At 43.7% G+C, this 23,041-nt stretch overlaps 1 protein-coding gene across 1 annotated transcript in view; it reads left to right on the top strand.

Moving 5' to 3' along the window:
• LOC143299578 (uncharacterized) overlaps positions 1–23,041 on the top strand; it is a 105,735-nt gene that overhangs the window by 81,159 nt on the left and 1,535 nt on the right. The window contains exons 6-15 of the mRNA XM_076612863.1: positions 2,561–2,732; positions 9,587–9,674; positions 14,942–15,208; positions 16,234–16,338; positions 16,408–16,558; positions 17,431–17,507; positions 19,119–19,220; positions 20,008–20,132; positions 21,091–21,157; positions 22,696–22,829. Coding sequence (XP_076468978.1) covers positions 2,561–2,732; positions 9,587–9,674; positions 14,942–15,208; positions 16,234–16,338; positions 16,408–16,558; positions 17,431–17,507; positions 19,119–19,220; positions 20,008–20,132; positions 21,091–21,157; positions 22,696–22,829 — 1,288 coding nt within the window. The remainder of the gene's footprint in view (positions 1–2,560; positions 2,733–9,586; positions 9,675–14,941; positions 15,209–16,233; positions 16,339–16,407; positions 16,559–17,430; positions 17,508–19,118; positions 19,221–20,007; positions 20,133–21,090; positions 21,158–22,695; positions 22,830–23,041) is intronic.

The raw sequence follows: 23,041 nt of genomic DNA on the forward strand, positions 1-23,041 counted from the left end.
ATAATAAACAGAGAGGTGCTTAGTGCTTTGAAAAAAAAAAAGTTTTTTTTTTTAATTAATTTTTTTAAAATTTTATACTTTTGCAGATGGAGCATTAATGTCATTGTATTTATCGCATTGATGTGGATATGAACTGGTTGTTGGAAGTGGGGAATGGGTCAGGATGGAAATGGGGAGAGGGGATGGGAGGGGGGGGGGGGGGGGGTGTTGTTAATTGAAACCAACTTTTACTGCACGTGCAAACCCTTAGTGTTGGTACTTTTCCCAGAATCAGATGATAAAAAAAAAAAAGAGTTTTTTTGTTGTTTTTTTTTAATCGGATGCCTGTTTCCTCCAACTCCATTCAATTTTTTTTTTTTTCTGTTTTTACTTTTCAGTTCCTTATGTTTTGTTTTTTGCTGTTGGTATGCCGTCCTATTTTTGTTCCCTTTTACAAATTTTGATGTTTAACACTATTCCATTATATATATGATAGTTGTGTCTATGACCATCAGAACAGCAGAGGAGGCAACTGCTGTCCCGACTATCTGGGCTAGAATTTGATTATAGTGGAGAGTGTCTTGCCCAAGTTAAATCCCCACTCTCTCGGCCAAGAAGGTTTTAGGACAGTCGGCGTTGGGGATGGTTCCCAAAGGCCAACTAGCCCACAAGGCTGCAGCACTAAGAGCCAGTGCAATTTTGCCTCCTAGTTTGAGAGTCATGGTCCTTCACAAAAGACTAAGCTGTAAATGGTTTCCCATTGACTGGAGAGACAATTGATAATACAGCTGTCACTTTGGTGTTTGAATGTAAAATATAATACGTAATCAGATGGAAAGGGTATAAAATTGTTTTTTTTTTTTAAACTCTCCCATTAATTTCTTTTCTGGTGCGTCACGTGCCGTCATCATCATTGGAAGGGGGACAGGCGGGGAGAGTGTACATGTGTATATCTGTACCGTTTTCTTTGGCTTCTCTCTTTCTGCCTCTCTCTCTCTCTCTACCCCCGGCCCTCCCCTCTCTCTCTCTCTTTGTCTGTCTCTCACTTTTGTATATGTGCAATGGTAAAGTTGTGCTTCTCTGTTTTCTTTATGTCCGCTATATGTTTCTCACTTCGGTCATGTCTCTGTATGTGCATAAGTATGTGTGTGTGTGTGTGTGTGTGTGTGTGTGTGTGGGGTGGAGAGAGTGTGTGCATGTGTATGGACATGAATGTATGAATGCTTTCGTTTTATTACTTTTTACGATGTTAATGATGATGATGATGGTGATCATTCTTCGTTGTAGTAGCAGTAGATGTAGCAGTGTTAACAAACTCCTCCTTTTTGTGTCGTTATCGTTAATGCTGTTATTGTCATTGTTGTCACAAGGACAGATTGGAAGACTGGGCGATGCCTAAAATCTTTATCCTTGAGTAATAAAGTTTTTGAAGCTTGAATCTTGAATCTCCATTTTTTTCTGCTCCCCCCCACCCCCTGTCCTTTGACTTGTTTCCCTTTCCTTCTCCCTGTCCTTTGACTTGTTTCTCTTTCCTTCTGTATTCCTGTTTATCCAGTCATCCACAATTCATAGTCAGTGTTTTTTTTTTTTTTCTCTCTTTTCCTCTGTATTATTATTTTTCCAGTCATACACAATTCATAGTCTGTGTGCTTGTTTGGAAGCACATTGTAACTTTTGTTCTGTGCTGCATTATCATGTGGTTGACGTGGACTGGTTCTGCACCAGTGGGATTGAAAATAGGACTGAATACATTTAAGTGTAACTGAGGCTGACAGTAGAAGTAAATAATTACAGTGTGTGTGTGCGTGTGCGTGTGCGTGTGTGTGTGTGTGTTTGTAGGGGAGGGGGGAGGGGGTGTGGGCATGCATGTACCAGGTATGGCTGCCTTTTGTGAGCATGTTTGTTGAAGGGAGAGAGGGTTGAGAGGAGAGGGGTGGGCTGTGTGTGTGTGTGTGTGTGTGTGTGTGTGACATTTTCATTCCCATCTCTCCAGTTCATGTGGAGTAGCATTTTCTCAATAGTTTTTGTATTGAATATTAGGATTGATGTTTTGATAGTCTGATTCAAGCTGTCTTGCTTTTTACTGTAACCAGCAAAACACTTCACAGCAGGCTGACATTCAGTGACACAGTGTGTTAAAGTGTGTTGATGATGCCCTTCATTTGAAAAGATCTCTTCATCATGTGTTGTTGTTTCAGGTGTGTGTGTGTGTGTGTGTGTGTGCGTGCGTGCGTGCGTGCTCGTGCACATGAATTGCACTGTGATGTGTGTAACCCACAGAGAAGAAAAGAAGAGCTTAGTGTTTGCATTAGTTTGTGTGTGTGTGTGTGTGTGTGTGTGTGTGTGTGTGTGTGCATATTGGTGTGCGTGTGTGAGTCTGTGTACATATCTGTGTGTGTGCACAACTGAATGAAAGCTTGGACATGTGCATGTATTTTGTGTGTGTGTGTGTGTGTGTGTGTGCCCTAATAGGTGCATGTAATGCATTCTGGTTGCTTAGCCTCGACATGGAGATGGTTATGTTAATTGTATTTTAATGCATATCTGTGTGTTTTTTTTGTTTGTTTTTTTTTTTCTCCAGGACTGTCGTCAGAAAAGGACTCCATCTCCAAAGCCTTGTCATTGTCATCCTCATCGTCACCATCTGTAGCAGCATCAGCAGACATTCCGTTGAACACGGCGTTGTACCGACAGAAGATGTGCCAGTGGCCTGGCTGTGAGGCCCACTGTGATGACTTCTCAACCTTCGCCAGGTGAGTGGGTTCTCCACACCCCCACTCCCACAGTCCTGCCCCCCTACCCCTTGTGTGTGTGTGTGTGTGTGTGTGTGTGTGTGTGTACTACTTGTTTGGACAATTCCACACATTTCAACACTTTCTTAACTGAAACAGAGTCATTCCCCAACTCACCTCTTCCTGCTATATGTGCATTGCAAGAGACTCTAAACTACATATATATAGGTTACCTTTCTGCTGTTTGTGCAAAGCACAGAGACTTCACACAACATATAGGTTATGACAGGTTTGTAGGAATGAAGGGGAGGGTGGGTGGGGGGGGGGAGGTTTTGTGCCACCAGGGTGTATATCAATATTAGACATCTTGTCTCTTCAGTAAAGAGTGAAGTTCCCCTCTAGGAGGTTTTCATTGTGTTTTCAAAAGAGAGAGTTTTTTTTTTTCTCTACCTGAAAGCATTTAAAAAAATTTTTTTTTAAATGTATATAATCTTGGATGGTTTGTTTGGGTTTGTGTGTTTTTAATTTGGGACAGTCACTGAAGCGTATGTGTGTGTGTGTGTGTGTGTGTGTGTGTGTGAAAGAAGAGAGAAAGGAAATTGAAAGAAGTAGCTCTTCAGTGTACCTTGTAAACAAGCTGTTTTATGAAAGAGAGCGTTTTAATTATTATTTTTGACATAAACTAGGGCAAGTCCACAATAAAGAAAGAAAAAAAAAAGGGGGGGTTGCGGGTGGGTGCGGGGGTTGGGGGGTGGGGGAAAATCGGTTAGGTCAACTGCAGAGATGTTTTTCATAGTGGTTAAAAGCAGTAGGACTTATTCATACTCGCCACTTTCATCTCCTCTGTACTTTGGCTACATAATTTGAAGGGTGGGGGGTGGGTGTGTGTGTGTGTGTGGGGGGGGGGGGGGTTGGGGGACTTGACAGTGAGAGGGGAAGAGCTGCGGGGTGGGGTGGGGAGGTGGGGGGGCAGGGGGGATGGAAGAAGATTGAGAAGGGTAGATACTTGACCTGCACATAAACATGACCTGCTGGTCATTCCTTGAGGGCCCGGCCCGACTTGCCGAGAGAGAAAAAAACTCTTCAGTGGTTGTGGGCTGCAACCACCAGCATTCACTTGCATGCACGACTGGACTTTTTACATGTGTCACCTTTTTATTTTTATTTATTTATTTTTTTTGCTGCCCCATCATCTGCACTGTTTCAGTGGCATTACTCCCACGCCGCTCATTTAGATTCCCCCATACACAGCCACACCCGGGTTCGTCCGTCGCAGTTCAAGCGTCGGCAGTCCACTGTGTCACCATTTTTACCTTGGCTTTTAGGCAGCCATACTCTGTTTTCGGGGTACGGGCATGCTGGGTATGTTTCTGTTTCCATTACCCTCCAATTGTTGACATGGATTACAGGGTTCTTTAACATGTGTGTTTGATCTTCTGACTGGGTATACACATTGAAGGGGGTACAGGCATGACCAGATATCTCTTAACTCTCTCCATATGAACGGCGAAAGAGACGACGTTAACAGCGTTTCACCCCAATTACCATCATCAAAATATTGCAAGTGGAAGGCTCTTATACTGAAGAGGTGAATGTTGACAAAGAATACCACAATTCTGACGACGGACGCTAAAGGTTGGGTCATTCAGACACCCACTGGACATCCGAGGGGTCTGTGTAGAGGAGAAGAGAGGACTGGCCGTACCGAGTGAGTTAACCCATTCAGCCCTGCGTCCACCTGAGAGGTGTGCGCCGCTGATCGCCGTTTCACTGCTTGAGCCCGCCTGACAGGCGAGTGAAGAAACCCGTTTATTTAAACTGGTTCATCAGCTCATTATCATGCATTAAACTGCTATGTAAGGGAAGTAACTCCCAACTTAACTTCCTTCCTCAGTGGCACACAAAGTTTGGCTCCAAAAATCAAATGAATAGTGTGGTTTTTTTTTATCCGGTTTTCCACATCAGTATGGTGAAACGTCAAAGGCTTACTGCGCAGTTTAGAGCTCAATGACATTATCATTGACTTTTGCAGGGAATTCAGCCTAGATAATGATGATTTGTTTTATATATATATATATATTTTTGGATAATTCATGGGAAAGTGGAGGAGATGAAATTAACAACCAGTGTAGACAATCAAGGACATAGCCCACAACCTTCAACATCGACAGAAGCTGACATTTGAGAATTTCTGTTTTTTTATTTAAAGTTACAAATACAAGTCCTTTGTCTTGAGACTTCAGTAATTTGTGTTAAAATTACATTTCTGTCATACTGTGATGTTCGTTAGCTGCTGGTTGAGCGGCTGCTATAACTTTGTGCCTGAAGTGAAGCACCCCTTCCCGTTCATGCAGCCAGGCCAAAACATCCCAGGCTGGGAAGGCTGCACAGGCAGATGACCTTAAAGGGCTGAAAGGGTTAACCCACCAGATCCTGTGACTGGGATTCAAACCTAGGACTGTCATCTGACGGAAGGTCTGCTTTAACCGCTTGGCTGTTGCAACCCATCAAAAAGGAAATGGGTGCGAGCAGTTTGTCATGTAACAAGGTGTCACAAGGTGTTTGTAAAAAGAGGGTTGATCCCTTTCCATCAAAACTGGGGCGCGTTGTCCATAAAGTGGTTTGACAGGTGGTGGTGTCATCTGCCCGAAGGGGCTTCAGGTTTCGTGAGCTGTTCTTGCCTGCAGGATGTATGCATGTCGTGTACATCATCATGAACAGGGCGTTTTGTTCTCTGTGTGTGTCACCAACTCCTCTGTATCTGCCAGTCTCCTTTGTCTTGTCTGATTGTCCAGTAAATCTTGTGGCGGACAAGCGGAAACGCTCTCATCCACTTGTCTGTTGAGCGACCAGTGTTGGTGTCAGTGGAAGGGTGGCTTTGTGGTTCGCTTCAGTGCTGACTGGTCCCACTTTTCTTCTTCCCTTTTTCACATTAACACCTCCACCCTCCGACCCTCCAACCCCCTTTTTAAAATTTTTTTTTAATGGAAGCATTTGTTCTCACTTAGATGATGCGTGTTCCATAGAAGAAATAGCATTTGTGCATAAACAATAGATTTACTGCCTTTTGTTTGTATTCTTGCGCAAGCGCCGCATGTCAGAGCATGCCATCGTTGGCACATTTTAATTGACTTTGTTCTGGAACATGTCATTGTACTGTTGGCAGTTGCTTATATAAACGGTTATTTTACTTTAGGAGAACAAGTAGTGATTGTTTGGGGGGTGGGGATGCATTTGAAATTTATCTGGGAATTTCTAGCCCTGTTGTTTTGCCCCCCTTTCTTAATCTTGAATGTCTGCTAGACATTGTTGATCAACAGTGGTGGTTCTTCGGTTGTGGGTGGTGATAAGTTTACTGCCGCAGTGAGCAAGTCAAACAGTCTGTTTGATGACCAACTTCTTATGTGCAGGTCAGAGTGTGTCACCCTTCTGTGCCACCACTTCCTCCCCCAGTGTACTTCCCACACAGTTTCTTTGAGAGGGTGGAGGGCGTTATGTGGGGGGTGGGGGGGGGATGGTTGTTGATTGTGAGGGGAGGTGAGAGGGTGGAGGGGGTTATGTGGGGGGCGGGGGGGGGGGGGGGGGAGGGATGGTTGTTGATTGTGAGGGAGGTGAGAGGGTGGAGGGGGTTTATGTGGGGGGGGGGGGGGATGGTTGTTGATTGTGAGGGGAGGTGAGAGGGTGGAGGGCGTTATGTGGGGAGGGGGGGGGGAAGGTTGTTGATTGTGAGGGGAGGGGAGAGGGTGGAGGGCGTTATGTGGGGGGGGGGGGAAGGTTGTTGATTGTGAGGGGAGGTGAGAGGGTGGAGGGCGTTATGTTGGGGGGGGGGGGGATGGTTGTTGATTGTAAGGGGAGGTGAGAGGGTGGAGGGGGTTATGTGGGGAGGGGGATGGTTGTTGATTGTGAGGGGAGGTGAGAGGGTGGAGGGGGTTATGTGGGGGTGGGGGGGATGGTTGTTGATTGTGAGGGGACGTGAGAGGGTGGAGGGGGTTATGTGGGGGTGGGGGGGGGGATGGTTGTTGATTGTGAGGGGAGGTGAGAGGTGGAAGTACATTTAAAGTAAGAACAATGACAATAAATAAACAAATAAAAAAACAACAACAAACGAACAGCAACAACAACGAAAACACACACACACACACATATGAAAAAAAACAAACTTGAGTGTCAATCATAACACAGTTGTCAAGTCACGTTGGGTTCGTGACTTGGAATTTATCACATCTTGTTTTCTGCCCTGTATTATACTATCAGCAGTCATGTTTCTACACGGTCCTGTATCACTCGGGTCACACACATAATGTAGGACAAAGGGGAATAAAAAGGCCAGCAAATAATGGGACAACAGTTAACTTGGCATTGTTTTGACAACATTTGTCACTGTCAATAGGAAAAGGGGAGGGGATAGAGAGAGAGAGAGAGAGGGGTGGGTGTGTGTGGGGGGGGGGGGGAGAGGTGGTGGTGGTGGTTTCAGACAGCCTGTATTGTGTGCAAAGTGTGTGTGTGTGTGTGTGCGTGCCTCTGTGTGTGTGTGTGTGTGTGTGTGTGTGTGTGCGTGCCTGTGTGTGTGTGTGTGTATGGTCCATTTTCCTGTTGTTGTTGTTGAGAGTGAGAGGAGTGAGCAGAGTCCTTTCCTGTGTTATGTGCATAACCCCTTAAGTCAACAGGATGTCTGCAGGCAGTTGTTGTTGTAGGGGTGGGGGAAGGGAGGGGTTGGGGGGGGGGGGGTTGTGTGGGGGGGGGGGGGGTGGGGAAGGGAGGGAGGAGGTGAACCCGTACAGGCAGGAGTGTATGGATAGATGGCAGCCAGCACTCTTTCTGAAACTGAAACTGAAACTGGGGGTTACTTTCTGTTACAGAAACAAGAGAGTACATTGTGTGTGTGTGTGTGTGTGTGTGTGTGTGTGTGTGTGCATGCTGGTCACTAAATGCTGTTAGAGAAACTCTAAAATGTACATGCAATTGTAGAAACTGGGTGTACATATTGTTGCATTGTACTGTAGCAGCCTGTGTAGAAACTGGGCTACCAGTTATAGAAATTAAGTGTTACAGAAACATGAGCATACATGATGTGCAAAATGCAAGCATGCATCCAGTCACGAAAATGTGAGCTTGCATGAAAAGGCAAGACCTGCACAGGGATGAAGGTTGTTGGTTTGACTGACATTCATAGCAGTTGACAAGCAAGAAGGCACTTGTGCACACATGCAGACACACACAAACACACACACACACACACAGAGTCACACACACACACACACACACAGTCACACACACACATACACACACACACACACACACACACACACAGTCACACAGTCACACACACATACACACACACACACACACACACACACACAGAGTCACACACACACACACATACACACGCACACTCACACAGTCACATACACACACACATACACACACACACACACACACACCCGCGCACACACACAGTCACACACACTTGCTGACACAGCACACATGACAGAGGAATGTGTGCTTCTAGGGGTTTAGATGGGTGAAGAGATGGTGAGCAGAATGTTATTTCACCAGATTTGGGAGTTCATGTTTATTTATATACAGTGTGTGTGTGTGTGTGTGTGTGTAAATGTGTTGTCTCTTTCTGTGTCACTGTGTGTGTGCGTGTGTCACTGTGTGTGTGTGAGTATGTGTCATTGAGTTACTGTGCATTTTTGTGCGTGCATGCATTTGTGTGTCACTGTGTGTGCGTGTGTGTGTGTGTGCAGGTGTTTGTATAACTGTGTTTACTTGTGTGTGTGTCACTCTGCTGTGTGTGTGTGTGTGTGTGTGTGTGTGTGCATGCATCTGCATGTGGGCGAGTTGAGTGTGTGTATGTGTCATTGAGTTACTGTGCATTTTTGTGCGTGCATGCATTGTGTGTCACTGTGTGTGTGTGTGTGCGTGTGTGTGTGCAGGTGTGTGTCACCCCCTCCCCCCCCCCCCCCCCCCCCCCCCCCCCAAAAAAAAAAAAAAAAAAAAAAGCAACGGTCCATCAGATGAAACCCTTTCGAATGATGTGATCACAACCAGTGATGTGTGTATTTGTTGCAGACCCTGAGGCATGTGCACAGACTGATGTGAGTGGTTGGTTGCGGACCACCTGAGGCATGAGCACAACCTGCTGTGTATGTGTTGCAGACACTTGCGGCATGAACACCCGGCCAGATGTGAGAGTTACTGTTGCCGACACTGCGGCATGACACCCGATGATGTGAGTGTTTTGTTGCAGACACCTGAGGCATGTACACAGACTGATGTGTGTGTTTTGTTGCAGACACCTGAGGCATGTACACAGACTGATGTGTGTGTTTTGTTGCAGACACCTGAGGCATGTACACAGACTGATGTGTGTGTTTTGTTGCAGACACCTGAGGCATGTACACAGACTGATGTGTGTGTTTTGTTGCAGACACCTGAGGCATGTACACAGACTGATGTGTGTGTTTTGTTGCAGACACCTGAGGCATGTGCACAGACTGATGTGTGTATTTGTTGCGGACACTTGAGGCATGTGCACAGACTGATATGTGTATTTGTTGCGGACACTTGAGGCATGTGCACAGACTGATATGTGTATTTGTTGCAGACACTTGAGGCATGTGCACAGACTGATGTGTGTGTTTGTTGCAGACACTTGAGGCATGTGCACAGACTGATGTGTGTGTTGCAGACACTTGAGGCATGTGCACAGACTGATGTGTGTGTTTGTTGCAGACACTTGAGGCATGTGCACAGACTGATGTGTGTGTTTTGTTGCAGACACCTGAGGCATGTACACAGACTGATGTGTGTGTTTTGTTGCAGACATCTGAGGCATGTACACAGACTGATGTGTGTGTGTTTTGTTGCAGACACCTGAGGCATGTGCACAAAGTGGACGACCGCAGCAAGACGGACGTCAGGGTCCAGTTGGAACTGATCAACCGGCTGGAGGATGAGGTAACCAGACCATCACACGGTGGTGGTTTTTCTCTGTCATACCTTCTTGGAAGTTGGGAACCATTTTACCGTAATTCCAGAGGGTCACAGACTACCTTCAGAGGGTCACTCCAGTGTTGCTCGTTCTGATGAAATCTGCATTGCTACACACACACACACAGACACACACACAGACACGCACATACACACACAAAAAAAAGAAGGTAAGCTGACGTTCCGATTTTTTATTCAGTCTTAAAATGTTCATGGGACCCGTTCTTTGAGCAAAGAGTGTGTCCTTTTCTTTTTCAAAGCGTCAGGACTTAAATTTAGGCATTATCGGAAGCTCTGATTCTTTTGTTCCCTCCCCTTTCTTTTTATTTTGTTTTTGGTATTAAGACATCTGCTTCGGCTCCTGGACCCAGGCTGCCAACTTTCCAGGTTTACAAAAACCACACTCCCACCATAGCCTTCAGAGGAGCATTTCACCTTCAGTGGCTTTGTGTGATTTTTGTAATCACTGTTTATATATCTGTATTAGTTTTGTAGGCTTCTCGTAGATGTGTTGAGAAAGACGGTTATCACAGCACCCGGGGTGTGCTGTTCGACAGATAATTTGAACTGCAGGAATATCAACAAGCATAGAGCCAGCACAAACATGTCCTGCTTTTCCTTCTCCTTTATCTGATATCACTCTTTGTTTTAAAGTGAAAAGACACGACAGAAAAAAACCATTACTTCCTTCTTTTTTTTTTTTTTAAGCTACAGCTGCTATTGCCATACCCAGTCAAAGTGATGTTGTTGTTTTTTTTTAATAGCTTGAACAGCCATTCTCTAGGCCAGAAGTGAAAACCAAAATCTGAGAGAGACCTTGGTGAGAGGAACACACAGGGTTACATCTTTGCTGGGATTTCCTTTTGCACACAGCATGTCTGTGGCCTAATTAATGGAAAGCAGCAGTGTGAACCAGAGTGCAGCACTTCCATACAGCACAGTCTCCAAACCAAAGTGTGTCGAAATGGGTGTGTTTGTGTCATTGATATCTTCATCACCTGATGAAGTGAAATCTGGAAAGACAAGTACAGCAGTCTCCAAATCGAAGTGTGTCAAATGGGTGTGTTTGTGTCATTGATATCTTCATCACCTGATGAAGTCAAATCTGGAAAGAAAAGTACAGCACAGTCTCCAAATCGAAGTGTGTCGAATGGGTGTGTTTGTGTCATTGATATCTTCATCACCTGATGAAGTGAAATCTGGAAAGAAAAGTACAGCACAGTCTCCAAACCAAAGTGTGTCGAATGGGTGTGTTTGTGTCATTGATATCTTCATCACCTGATGAAGTGAAATCTGGAAAGAAAGTACAGCACAGTCTCCAAATCGAAGTGTGTCGAATGGGTGTGTTTGTGTCATGGATATCTTCATCACCTGATGAAGTGAAATCTGGAAAGAAAAGTACAGCACAGTCTCCAAACCAAAGTGTGTCGAATGGGTGTGTTTGTGTCATTGATATCTTCATCACCTGATGAAGTGAAATATGGAAAGAAAAGTAATTTTTTTTTTTTTTTTTAAAGAAGTTTTAAATGGATCCCGTTCGTATTGTTGTTAACGTCTTGAACAAATTTGATCAGGCACCAAAGAAACCGCTGTCTCATATCCTGTTAAATCTTTTTGAGAAAGAGAGAGGATTAGGAAAGTAAAAGAAAAGAAAAAAAAGAACAGAGGAACATGAAACCGTACCTTGACAGTAATGATGTCAGTGCCATCTGCTATGGTTATTTAAGAAATTATAATGTCATAGAACCTGGGCTAACATCTCTGAAATTTTTTCTTTTCTTTTCTTTTTAACATGAGAATATCTTATTTTACTATAATCATTCATGGGAGCTGATGGTGTTGTGTTTGTTTGTTTCTTTCGGGGGTGGGGCGCCTTTATTATTTGTGTGTCTGTAAGAGAGTTTGAGTTTTATGGTGTTGTCAAAGTTTGTGGACTGAGCTGTGTGTGCTACACCACATTTGTTTTTAAGAGAAAAAGTATGTTCTGTGTGAGAGAGAGTGTGTGCGTGAGCATGCGTGCATGCATTTGTGTATACGTAAGGGAGAGAGAGAGAGCAAGAGAAAGAGAGAGGGTGTGGGTTTGAGAGAGAGTGAGTATGTATGTGTTTGTGTGTTTAGGTGTGAGAGTGTGTGTTTGCATGTATATGTGTGTTTAGGTGTGAGAGAGTGTGTGTGTGTTTGCAGGTATATGTGTGTTTAGGTGTGAGAGAGTGTGTGTGTGTTTGCAGGTATATGTGTGTTTAGGTGTGAGAGAGAGTCTGTGTGTTGGCATGTATATGTGTGTTTAGGTGTGAGAGAGTGTGTGTGTGTGTGTTTGCAGGTATATGTGTGTTTAGGTGTAAGAGAGCGTCTGTGTGTTTGCGTGTATATATGGTGAGAAAGGGTGAGTGTGTATATGTGTTTACATGTGAGAGTGAGTGAGTGTGTGTGCCTGCCTGGTGTGTGTGTGTGTGTGTGTGTGTGTGTGTGTTGTGTATGCTACTGCTGCTGCTGCTGCATGTTCCATCAACAATAACATCTCAGTAATGAGGGCTGTCTCGCTGACATTAATGGCCTTCAGTGGTGGAAAGCAACACGCATGATTTCAATACATTATGCTGTGAACCCAGCTCATTATTTTTGAGTGTGTGTGTGATTTGGATGCAAGATGGTTGACAGGCAACTAAAAGTGTATCAGTATCTGGAGGGTGTTTTATGTATGGCCAGCTTTTTCATTGTGCAGGTTGGACTTGTGTGATCTGTTGTTTTCTATTTCATTTTTGTGTCCCTCGCCACTTCTTTTTTTTTTTCTTTTTTTTTTTGCTGCCCCGTCATCTGCACCGTTTCAGTGGCATTACTCCCACGCCGCTCATTTAGATTCCCCCATACACAGCCACACCCGGGTTTGTCCGTCGTAGTTCCAGCGTCGGCAGTCCACAGGGAACCATCGATGTTAGGTCGCCAGGAGGCCACACACCAGAGGAGACCCTGCACTGCTGCTGAGTCACTTTGGTGGTGTTCAGTGGTGCCTGTTCTGTTTTAACGTACTTAGGACTCCACCTACTAAGCCCCCTACTAACGACAATAATGGCTTAAGTCGCGGAGCCAGACTGAGTGAGCGTCCCTCCCAGAGTGGAGGCCGCCACCTCGTCCCTTGCCACTTCTTAGTTGCAGCCCCCCTACCCACCCAGGTTTTATAGTTTGTTTTAATTGCTATTGTTGCTCTGTGTTTTTTGACCTAGTTTCAGTCATTTTGCCTTCTGCTCGTCTTTCCTTTTGTTCAGTTTCAATGCATATCTCTGTTTTATGGATTTTGACCTCATTTCAGTCATTTGCCTTCTTTCATTTAGTTAAATTTTGATGCATTTCTTTGTTTTGTCCTGTGGGTTTTGACGTCATTTCAATCATTTGCCTTCTATGTGTCTTTCGTATCTTTCGTGTAGTTAAATTTCAGTGTATATCTTTGTTTAATTTGTTTTAAGTTTGATGAATGCAAAGTAGGGTAGGCTCTCAAGGCTCAGGCATCTGTTTTTTGTTTTTGTTTTTTGTTTGTTTGTTTTTAAGGGGAAAAAAAAAAAGAAATTGGGAGCAGATGTTACCTAGCTTATGTAGATCAGTCTGCATGCTTTAACAGCTTGTAACTGAAACTGTTGACTGATTTTGGAACAGTTGTCTCGACTTTCATTTTGATGGAGTGTGGTCCCTGTGATCCAATAACTCTGACACAACTGTGGTGGGTTGGTGGATGGGTTGATTGATTGAGCAGTGTTTATGTCTTTGTTTGTTTAGTTATAACAGCTTTGAAATAAATGTGTGTGTGTGTGTGTGTGCTAGTGTTTGTGCGCACGCACGTATGTGTGTGTGTGTGAGAGAGAGAGAGAGAGAGAGAGAGAGAGAATGCAGTAGTCGTCAATGTTTCTCTTCGCATGACTTACTGTTGTGTTTTTTCCTCACTATCTGATCAAAAAGCAGCAGAAAGGAAGCAGCATGGATGGAAGCATTTCTGCATTATACAGGGTCCGGTGTTGTCAGATTTGGCAGTTTATTGACTCACTTGTGTAAACAAAGTGAGTGTGTTTTAACCCGGTGTTTGGTTGTGTTTGTGTGTGTGTGTGTCTGTGTCTGTGTGTCCATGGTAAACTTTAACATTGAAATTTTATCTGCAAATACTTTGTCAGTTGACACCAAATTAGGCATAAAAATAGGAAAAAATCAGTTCTTTCCAGTGACCTTGTTTAAAACAATATTGCACCTCTGGGATGGGCACAAAACATAAAAAAATGAAGCCTAATTATATGCAGACTGCATTTACTGTTATATTTATATTTTTTGTATTCTCTAAACTTGGCACTTTGATCTGATATTCTGACCCAACAACAAGAGCAGTCATTACTATCATTTTTTGTTCAAACAGGAACTTCTTTTGCTAAGCATGGAAGTTTTATTTATTTTGCAAACGTTTTGGTGCAGATAGTAAAAAAGGGAAATTACTCTGTAATTAATGCTAGGGGACTTAATTTGCTTTAAACTGATCTTTCTCATCTTAAACATTACATTTTGAAATGATACTCAATACATAAAAAGCTTGGATTAAAAAAAAAAAAAGTGTATCACAAGTGAGTCTTGAAGGCCTTGCCTCTCTTGTTTTACTTTGTTTCAGTATTAAGACACACATGATGTTTTGGTAAAGCTGCCCCAGGACCCCACTGGCTGCAGACTTTTTAAGTATTAAAAAAAAAAATCAGCCTTTTCTGCCCGTGAAATGATTGCATTACTTTTTGTCACAGTAGAGATATGGCCCGCTGTCACAAGGAAGAGCATATTGTCACAGTACACTGCGAACCCCCTTTTCATTTTTCTGTCTGAAAGTGTACTTGTTTTTTTTTGTTTTTTTTGCTATCAAAGCAGATTTTTCTGAAGAATTTTGCTTGGGGGGGGGGGGGGGGGGGGGGGGTAACCTTGTGTTGTCTTTGGTTCTTTTTTTTTTTTTTTTTTTTTTTTTACATGCACAAAGTGCATGCTGTACACAGGGCAATCAGTTATCATCTCATCTGAATGACCAGCACCTAGATCACCAAGCACTCAAGGTAGGAGTTCAGGGGGGGGGGGGGGGGGGGGGAGAAAATCATGGCCTGTTCATGGGATTTGAACTCAAGGACGTTCTCTTCCTAGTCAGGTGCATTGCTGCTGGGCCTTTCTCTACTTGGCTGTGGTTGATACAGAAATGAATGTTTTCGTTGTGTTGTATTCCTCAGCTGGTGAGGGCGAAGGACCTGCATCAAGCCATGGCGCTACACCTGAAGACAGCCAAAGCCCCTGCTCCGCCGGTGCCCGCAAATTTGTCAACAAGCTCATCGTTATCGTTGTCATCACTGTCGTCACTCTCGTCGCCTTTGCCTTCAAAGTCGTCCATGCCCACGCCATCGTCGTCATTGTCTTTTTCGTCGCACAGATCCGTACCTCTTCCTCTGCCCCCACCGCTGAAGCCGACAAAGAAATCTGTTGAACGTAAAGCAGAACAGGTACAGGACTTTAGGAGGGGACGCGACTCGTGAATTTTCTTTTTTTCTGCATTCCATGTTGGATGGATGGATATGGATATTTATATAGCGCCTATCCTCGGTCGGAGACCAAGCTGTAAGCGCTTTACACAACAGGCTGCCTACCTGGGTAGAGCCGACTGACGGCTGCCATTGGGCGCTCATCATTCGTTTCCTGTGTCATTCAGTCAGATTTCAGGCACGCACAACTACACACTCAGACAAACATGTAACATTTAACAGTTTACGTGCACGACCTTTTTGTTTATTTACCCCGCCGTGTAGGCAGCCATACTCCATTTTTGGGGGTGTGCATGCTGGGTATGTTCTTGTTTCCATAACCCACCGAACGCTGACATGGATTACAGGATCTTTAACGTGCGTGTTTGATCTTCTACGTGCATATACACACATGTTCTGATAAAGTTACAGCTTCCATTGCCTTATACAGACATTGGGGCAGTGATTTCGTCTCCACTGTGTTTAGGGGTTCACCTGTCTGTCTGTTTTGTTTTGTTTTTTTCTTGTGTGTGCATTAAAGATTTGGCTATGTATGCCTGTTATAAAGTAAGTTTTTTTGTTTTGTTTTTTGTAGTGGTCTATATATGATTATAGTTGTGTTCAGGTTACTTAAAAAACAAATAGAAACACTTCTTTTTTTGGCAAAGCATTGAATGATAAATGTCAGAGGTGTGTCCTGATTCCATGTGCATGAATATTATTACTGCACATGTACCAGATTGACTTTCCCCTCATGTGTATGGGATTGATATTGGCAGTAAAATAGAAATATTGATAAGGATAGGAAGAAGGAGAAGAAGAATAGCAATAGTGGTAATAGTGAAGATGATGGTAACGATGATAATATTAATATAACAACACCAGCACGAAAGATGATAACAGTAATTGCAGCAACAATACAGGTAATAATAATCATCATAATAATAAAACAGAGCAAAATGATGAAGGTGACGATACGACTCAACAGCCAGCGTCTTGTGTTGCAGAAGGCGGCCCCCCTCCTGCCCAAGCACCACGCCCACCCCCACCACCCCCTGATGGGCCCCTTCCCCCCCAACCCCTTCCTGCCCAACCTGGTCCACTCCCCCATGGTGCCCCTGCCCCTGCCCCCCCACCCCCGCACCCCCAACTCCCAGCCCCCTCCCCTGCTCCTTCCTCAGCCCCCGCACCCCCTCCCCCTGACCACCACCACCCCCACCAGCAGCCGCCCACCCAAGTCAGGGGGTGGGAAAGGGGGTGGAGGAAGGGATAGTGGTGGGGGTCCGTTGAGGAGACGAGTGTCTGACAAGTGCACCCTGCCCATCGCCACAGGTGAGTGAGTGGGGCGGTTGGTGTTGGTGGTGTTTAAGTGTGCGTCGTTAAGAGGATAATGTTGGTACTGTTGTGTACGTGGTTAAGTCAGCAGTGTTGATGGTGTTATGTACATGGTTAAGTCAGCAGTGTTGATGGTGTTATGTACATGGTTAAGTCAGCATGATATGATGATGTTATGTACATGGTTAAGTCAGCAGTGTTGATGATGTTATGTACATGGTTAAGTCAGCAGTGTTGATGGTGTTATGTACATGGTTAAGTCAGCAGTGTTGATGGTGTTACGTACATGGTTAAGTCAGCAGTGTTGATGTTATGTACATGTGAAGGTGGCAGTGTTGATGTTATGTACATGTGTTACGTACATGGTTAAGTCAGCAGTGATAATGTTGTTATGTACATGGTTAAGTCAGCATTGATGATGATGTTATGTACATGGTTAAGTCAGCATTGATGATGATGTTATGTACATGGTTAAGTCAGCATTGATGATGATGTTATGTACATGGTTAAGTCAGCAGTGATGATGATGTCATGTACATGGTTAAGTCAGCAGTGTTGATGTTGTTATGTACATGGTTAAGTCAGCAGTGATGATGATGTTATTCATGGTTAAGTCAGCAGAGATTTAGGCTTTGACATATGACCAGCAGACCTGCAGGAATCTGAACAGTTGTGTGTGGTACCCCAATGACTCTTCACAGAAGAAAGGGAGAGAAAGAAGAAGAAATCGGACAGTCTTTTTAGACCTTTTTTTTTTTTTTGTACATTTAGCCATTGCTCAACATCATTAGGAAGTCCTTAATGGTTTGTACCCATCTGTTGCAGATTTAAGAAATTTCCTTTTTATACAATTTACGCTGTATTTGCAGAAATGGAAAGAAACAGAGAATTTTACAAAAGCACAGATGTGCGACCTCCGTTCACATATGCCTCCTTGATACGACAGGTGAGTGCCAGAGATGCCTGTGTGTGCACAGCATAGCTGTCTTCTCCTTCTTCTTCATTTGTGGGCTGCAACTCCCATGTTCACTCCCATGTCCATGAGTTCGTGTGTTCTTTAGTTTAACGTCTTTTCACTGTAAGTGATATTAGACGAGGGAAGGAAAAAAATCGAGGGGGCGGAATTACTGTGTATGCATACGAGTAAGTGAAAGTGTGTGTGAAAATTATTGATTTAAGTATTGTTTAAAAAATAAACAATAAATCATAACAATTTAACATATTTCTAATGAAAAACTAACAACTATAACAGCGAACCAACTGGACTGTTTAGCAAGGAGTTAAAAAAGTCATACATTAGCAATGGACTGCTGAAGATCGTCAACACTGAAGATGATTTCAGTTTAGGGATTTGAGACTTTTAACATATCGCAAGTTGGTATATGATCGGCTGTTATGTGAGCACCACAGATGCAAGAAACATTACTGACGTATTTTGTCCTAAAACAATTCATTTTCCATCTGCAGATTAGAGAAATGATTTGCCTCTTATGAAAATCATTATGGTAATGTTTTCCCATGAAACCATACATTTTCCATGAGTGGGCTTTGACATGTGTGGCCTTTCTTTACCCTACCATGTAGGCAGCCATACTCTGTTTTGGGGGGTATGTATGCTGGGTATGTCCTTGTTTCCATAACCCACCGAACACTGACATGGATTACAGGATTTTTAACGTGCGTATTTGATCTTCTGTTTGCGTATACACACATGAAGAGGGTTCAGGCATGAGCAGGTCTGCACATATGTTGACGTGGGAGATTGGAAAAATCTCCACTCTGTACCCACCAGGCATCGTTACTGAGATTTGATCCCAGGACCCTCAGATTGAAAGCCCAGCACTTTAACCACTCGGCTGTTTCGCCCGTCATTGCTGCCTCAGATTATGCATGGGGGGGAAGGAGGGATTGATTCAGTTTGGCTTTGTGTTTTGGTGTGGAAGAGTTTCAGTCTGGTGCTGGAAATCAGTAAAGAGTTGCATTGTATAACGACATCACAAAACTGATAAGGTGATAGGGGATGGACAGTAATAACTGTACCTCTCTGTTCAGCACTTTCCTGTTGTTGGTTTTGGTTTGTTTTTTGTTTTTTTGTCATTGAGAGTCAGTGAGTTGTTTTCAACCAGCATTCAGAAGTGCAAGGGAGGTAAATGATGGATATTGCTGTGCTTTGGCTTCAGTGTTCATAAGCAGCGTTTGTGGTTCCTGTATCTATGAGTGCGGTGTTACTTGTTTGACCGTTTTCACCTCAGTATCGTAGGCAGCCATATTCCATTTGCGGGAGTGCTTGCTGGATATGTTCAAGCTTCTAAAACTTAACAAATGCTGACAAAGATTTCAGGGTCTTTAACTTGCGCATTTGATGTTCTGCATGTGTATTAGTACATGCACTAAGGCACAAGCAGGTCTGCACATATGTTGTTCTGGGAGATTGGAGAAATCTCTTGAATGAAGTTTTTGAGATAACGAATGGTTCAGTTTGTGTGTGTGTGTGTGTGTGCATTACAAAATGGAAAAAAAAGTAAAAAGAGTGACATTGTTTCCTATATTTGCGCAGGCGATCATAGAAAGCGCTCTACAACAGTTGACGCTCAACGAAATCTACCAGTGGTTCACCACCACGTTTGCCTTCTTCAGGCGCAATGAAGCCACCTGGAAGGTGTGTGTGTGTGTGTGTGTGTGTAATCTTCTGTGTTAGTGCATGCAAGTTTATGTTTATGAATGCTTCTGTCTGTCTGTGAATGAATGCCTCTGTGTGTTGTATGTATGTATGTATGTATGTGTATGAATGCCTCTGTGTATGTGTTGTGTATGTATGTTAATGATTCTCTGAAGATGTATGTGTAAGGTTATGAATGCCTGTTAAGTATGTGTATGTGTGTGAATGATTCTCTGTAGATGTAGGTGTATATTTATGGATGCCTCTTGTGTATGTGTGTGAACGATTCTCTGTAGATGTATGTGTAAGTTTATGAATGCCTTCATGTGTGTGTTATATATGTAAGTGTGTAAATGATTCTGTGTAAATGTATATGTTTATTTATGAATGCCTCTATGTATGTGGTCTGTGTATATGGGTGAATAATTCTATATGTGTGTATTATGCATATGCACATATGTAATGCCATGCGCATATGCGTTGACCATTGTATCTCCCATCTCTAGACTAATTTTTCAGAAATCTAAAGCTTCATGGTTTTTATGGTTTTCACTGTGAAAATAAAATCTAATGGAAAAAAAAAAAAGAAAGAAGGAAAAAAGTTACTGAGAGAGAGACATACAGGTATCAACTCAGACTTCCTGGACACTAATCGACAGGCAGGTTGCTGGCCTTGATAAATGAATAAAATTCCCATATCAAGATCTGTATTTATATCATCATTTTGGGTTTAGCACCTGTAACGGTGTCAGTCGCTGACATGTATTTTTGTTTTTCCTGTCGACAGAACGCAGTACGGCACAACCTGAGCCTGCACAAGTGTTTCAAGCGTGTGGAGAATGTGAAGGGGGCCGTGTGGACAGTGGATGAAGTGGAGTTCTACAAACGACGTCCGCAGAAAATCAGTGGCAGGTGCGTAGGTTGTTTAGTGGTCCAAGGTTTGTGTGTGTGTGTGTGTGTGTGTGTGTATATGCCCCCCTTTGTGGTCAGCTAGGCTATAAGCAACAAGACTTGTTGTGAGTGCGAGAGAGAGCAAAGAGAGAGAGTGAGAGACAAACAGACAAGGTTGGTGTGTTCAGAAATGCCCAACGAGATAAATGTAGATCTCTTTGTCATCCTGACTGGACCAGTGTCTGTATATTATGAGCTTGGTCAGGGGAACACGTTGGGCAAAATGAGGAATAAATGTTGATGTTTTTCAAGCCTTATTAGTTAGTTGTTTGTTTTTTAGTCTCACTTTTGAGTTCATTGAACTGATAATATTCATTCAAGAGCATTCAGGTGATGCTGAAATTACTTGATTAGCAACTGAAATATCGAACATTGTTGCCAGATGTTGCCATCTTTTCATGGCACAGCAAGTGACCTATCCTGCTGAACAGGAAATTTTGGAACCAATGTTATGATTTCATTTTGAGGACCTGTGTTCAAGAGATCCATTGAGACATTGACATTAAAGTTCTGTTTTCCAGCTGTATACAGACACCCCTCAGTGATTGTTGTTTTCTGTTTTCCAGCAGTGTAAAGGCCCTGTCATTAGTGATGCTTCCCGTTTTCCAGCAGTGTAAAGATTTCCCTCAATGAGTGATGATTACTGTTTTCCAGCAGTGTAAAGATTCCCTCAATGAGTGATGATTTCTGTTTTCCAGCATTGCGAAGATTTCCCTCAATGAGTGATGATTTCTGTTTTCCAGCAGTGTAAAGATTCCCTCAATGAGTGATGATTTCTGTTTTCCAGCAGTGTGAAGACCCCCTCAATGAGTGATGATTTCTGTTTTCCAGCAGTGTGAAGATTCCCTCAATGAGTGATGATTTCTGTTTTCCAGCAGTGTAAAGATTCCCTCATTGAGAGTCATTTTCTGTTTTCCAGCAGTGTGAAAACCCCCACAATCAGTGACCCGGCCTCCTTCAACGAAGCCATCAATGCCAGCGTCAGGGTGAGTGAGTGTGATGATGTGCACCATGTTCTGCTGACTACAAGGCACTCCGGATTAGAAGGCACATCCTGCACAAAGTCTGGTATTTATATTACGTAATGTGCAGCATATTTTAAGGCGTATATGAAAACGATGAACAAGTCCAGCTTGATTAATGGGTTGATTGCTGTCGCCGCGATGGGCGCAATAGCCGAGTGGTTAAAGCGTTGGACTTTCAATCTGAGGGTCCCGGGTTCGAATCACGGTGACGGCGCCTGGTGGGTAAAGGGTGGAGATTTTTCCGATCTCCCAGGTCAACATATGTGCAGACCGGCTAGTGCCTGAACCCCCTTCGTGTGTATACGCAAGCAGAAGATCAAATACGCACGTTAAAGATCCTGTAATCCATGTCAGCGTTCGGTGGGTTATGGAAACAAGAACATACCCAGCATGCACACCCCCGAAAGCGGAGTATGGCTGCCTACATGGCGGGTTAAAAACGGTTATACACGTAAAAGCCCACTCGCGCATATACGAGTGAACGTGGGAGTTGCAGCCCACGAACACAGAAGAAGAAGAAAGGAGAAGAAGAAGCTGTCGCTGCGGTGGCCATGTTTGCTTTGTCAGTCGATGTTGAGACTCGTGACATCAGCGTCAGAATTCTCAGTGTGTTATTGTCATCTGCTTATTCATCTGCTGTATCGTCTCCATCTTCTTGCGTCTGTCCTATCCCCACTTCCTCCCAGTGATTCTTTTTTTGTGTACGTGCTGTTTTTCTACTCATTGAAAGGAAGGTTTCATTTGTATTCATCGCCACAGTGGTCATACTTCCTGGGTTGTGTGTGTGTGTGTGTGTGTCAGGTGAACGTGTTATTGTAAACAGCTTTGGGTAAGCGCTTTTTTAATGTACAATTATTATTATAGTATGGTCATAGTAATTATCATATTTCTTCTTCTTATCGCTATTTTTATTTCTGTTATATTTTCCTAGATTATTATTATTACTTACTATGATTATAGTTATTATGATTATAGATATTATTATGTGGAGTGATGGCCAAGAGGCAATGCGTCCGCCTAGGAAGCGAGAGAATCTGAGCGTGCTGGTTTGAATCACGGCTCAGCCGCCGATATTTTCTCTCCCTCCACTAGACCTTGAGTGGTGGTCTGGGTGCTTGTCATGATGAGACGATAAACTGAAGTGCAGTGTGCACTTAGTGCACGTAAAAGAACCCACGGCAACAAAAGGGTTGTTCCTGGCAAAATTCTGAAGAAAAATCCACATCGATAGGAAAAACAAATAAAAACTACACGCAGGAAAAAACAACAAACAAACAATTAAAAAAAAAAAGGGTGGCTCTGTAGTGTAGTGACACGCTCTCCCTGGGGAGAGCAGCCTGAACTTCACTCAGAGGAATCTGTTACGATAAAAAGAAATACAAATACAAACCAAACCAGTACAAATACATTATCCTTCTTCTGATCAACCTCACCGCTGTGATTATTGTGAAGGTCGTGATCAGCATGATAATGATGATGACTGTAGTGAGGTGTTGCAGGCAGCGATGGGGGAGGCCAGGCTGTCCCTGATGGGGGAGGATGTGGCCCAGGACCTGTCCCTCAAGTCCCCCTTCTCCCTCGCCTCTGTGTCAGCCCACGATGCTGGCCTGGTCGCCATGGCGCAGTCTTTGGGGTATGTATAGTTTTCCCACTTCCCCCACCCTGCACACACCCGGTCGAGTGTTAGGGGTAGGTAAATCTGCCTCTACACCAGCCCCATCCTGCACACACCCCTCCTGGTCTTAGGGGTAGGTGCACTTGCCTCCACCCCCTCCCAACCCCCCACACCCTCAGTCTTTTGGGGTAGGTACACCTGTTTGTGTGTGTGTGTGTGTACATGGGTGT

Source organism: Babylonia areolata, chromosome 25, assembly GCF_041734735.1.
Source record: "Babylonia areolata isolate BAREFJ2019XMU chromosome 25, ASM4173473v1, whole genome shotgun sequence".
Classification (NCBI taxonomy): Eukaryota; Metazoa; Mollusca; class Gastropoda; order Neogastropoda; family Buccinidae; genus Babylonia; species Babylonia areolata.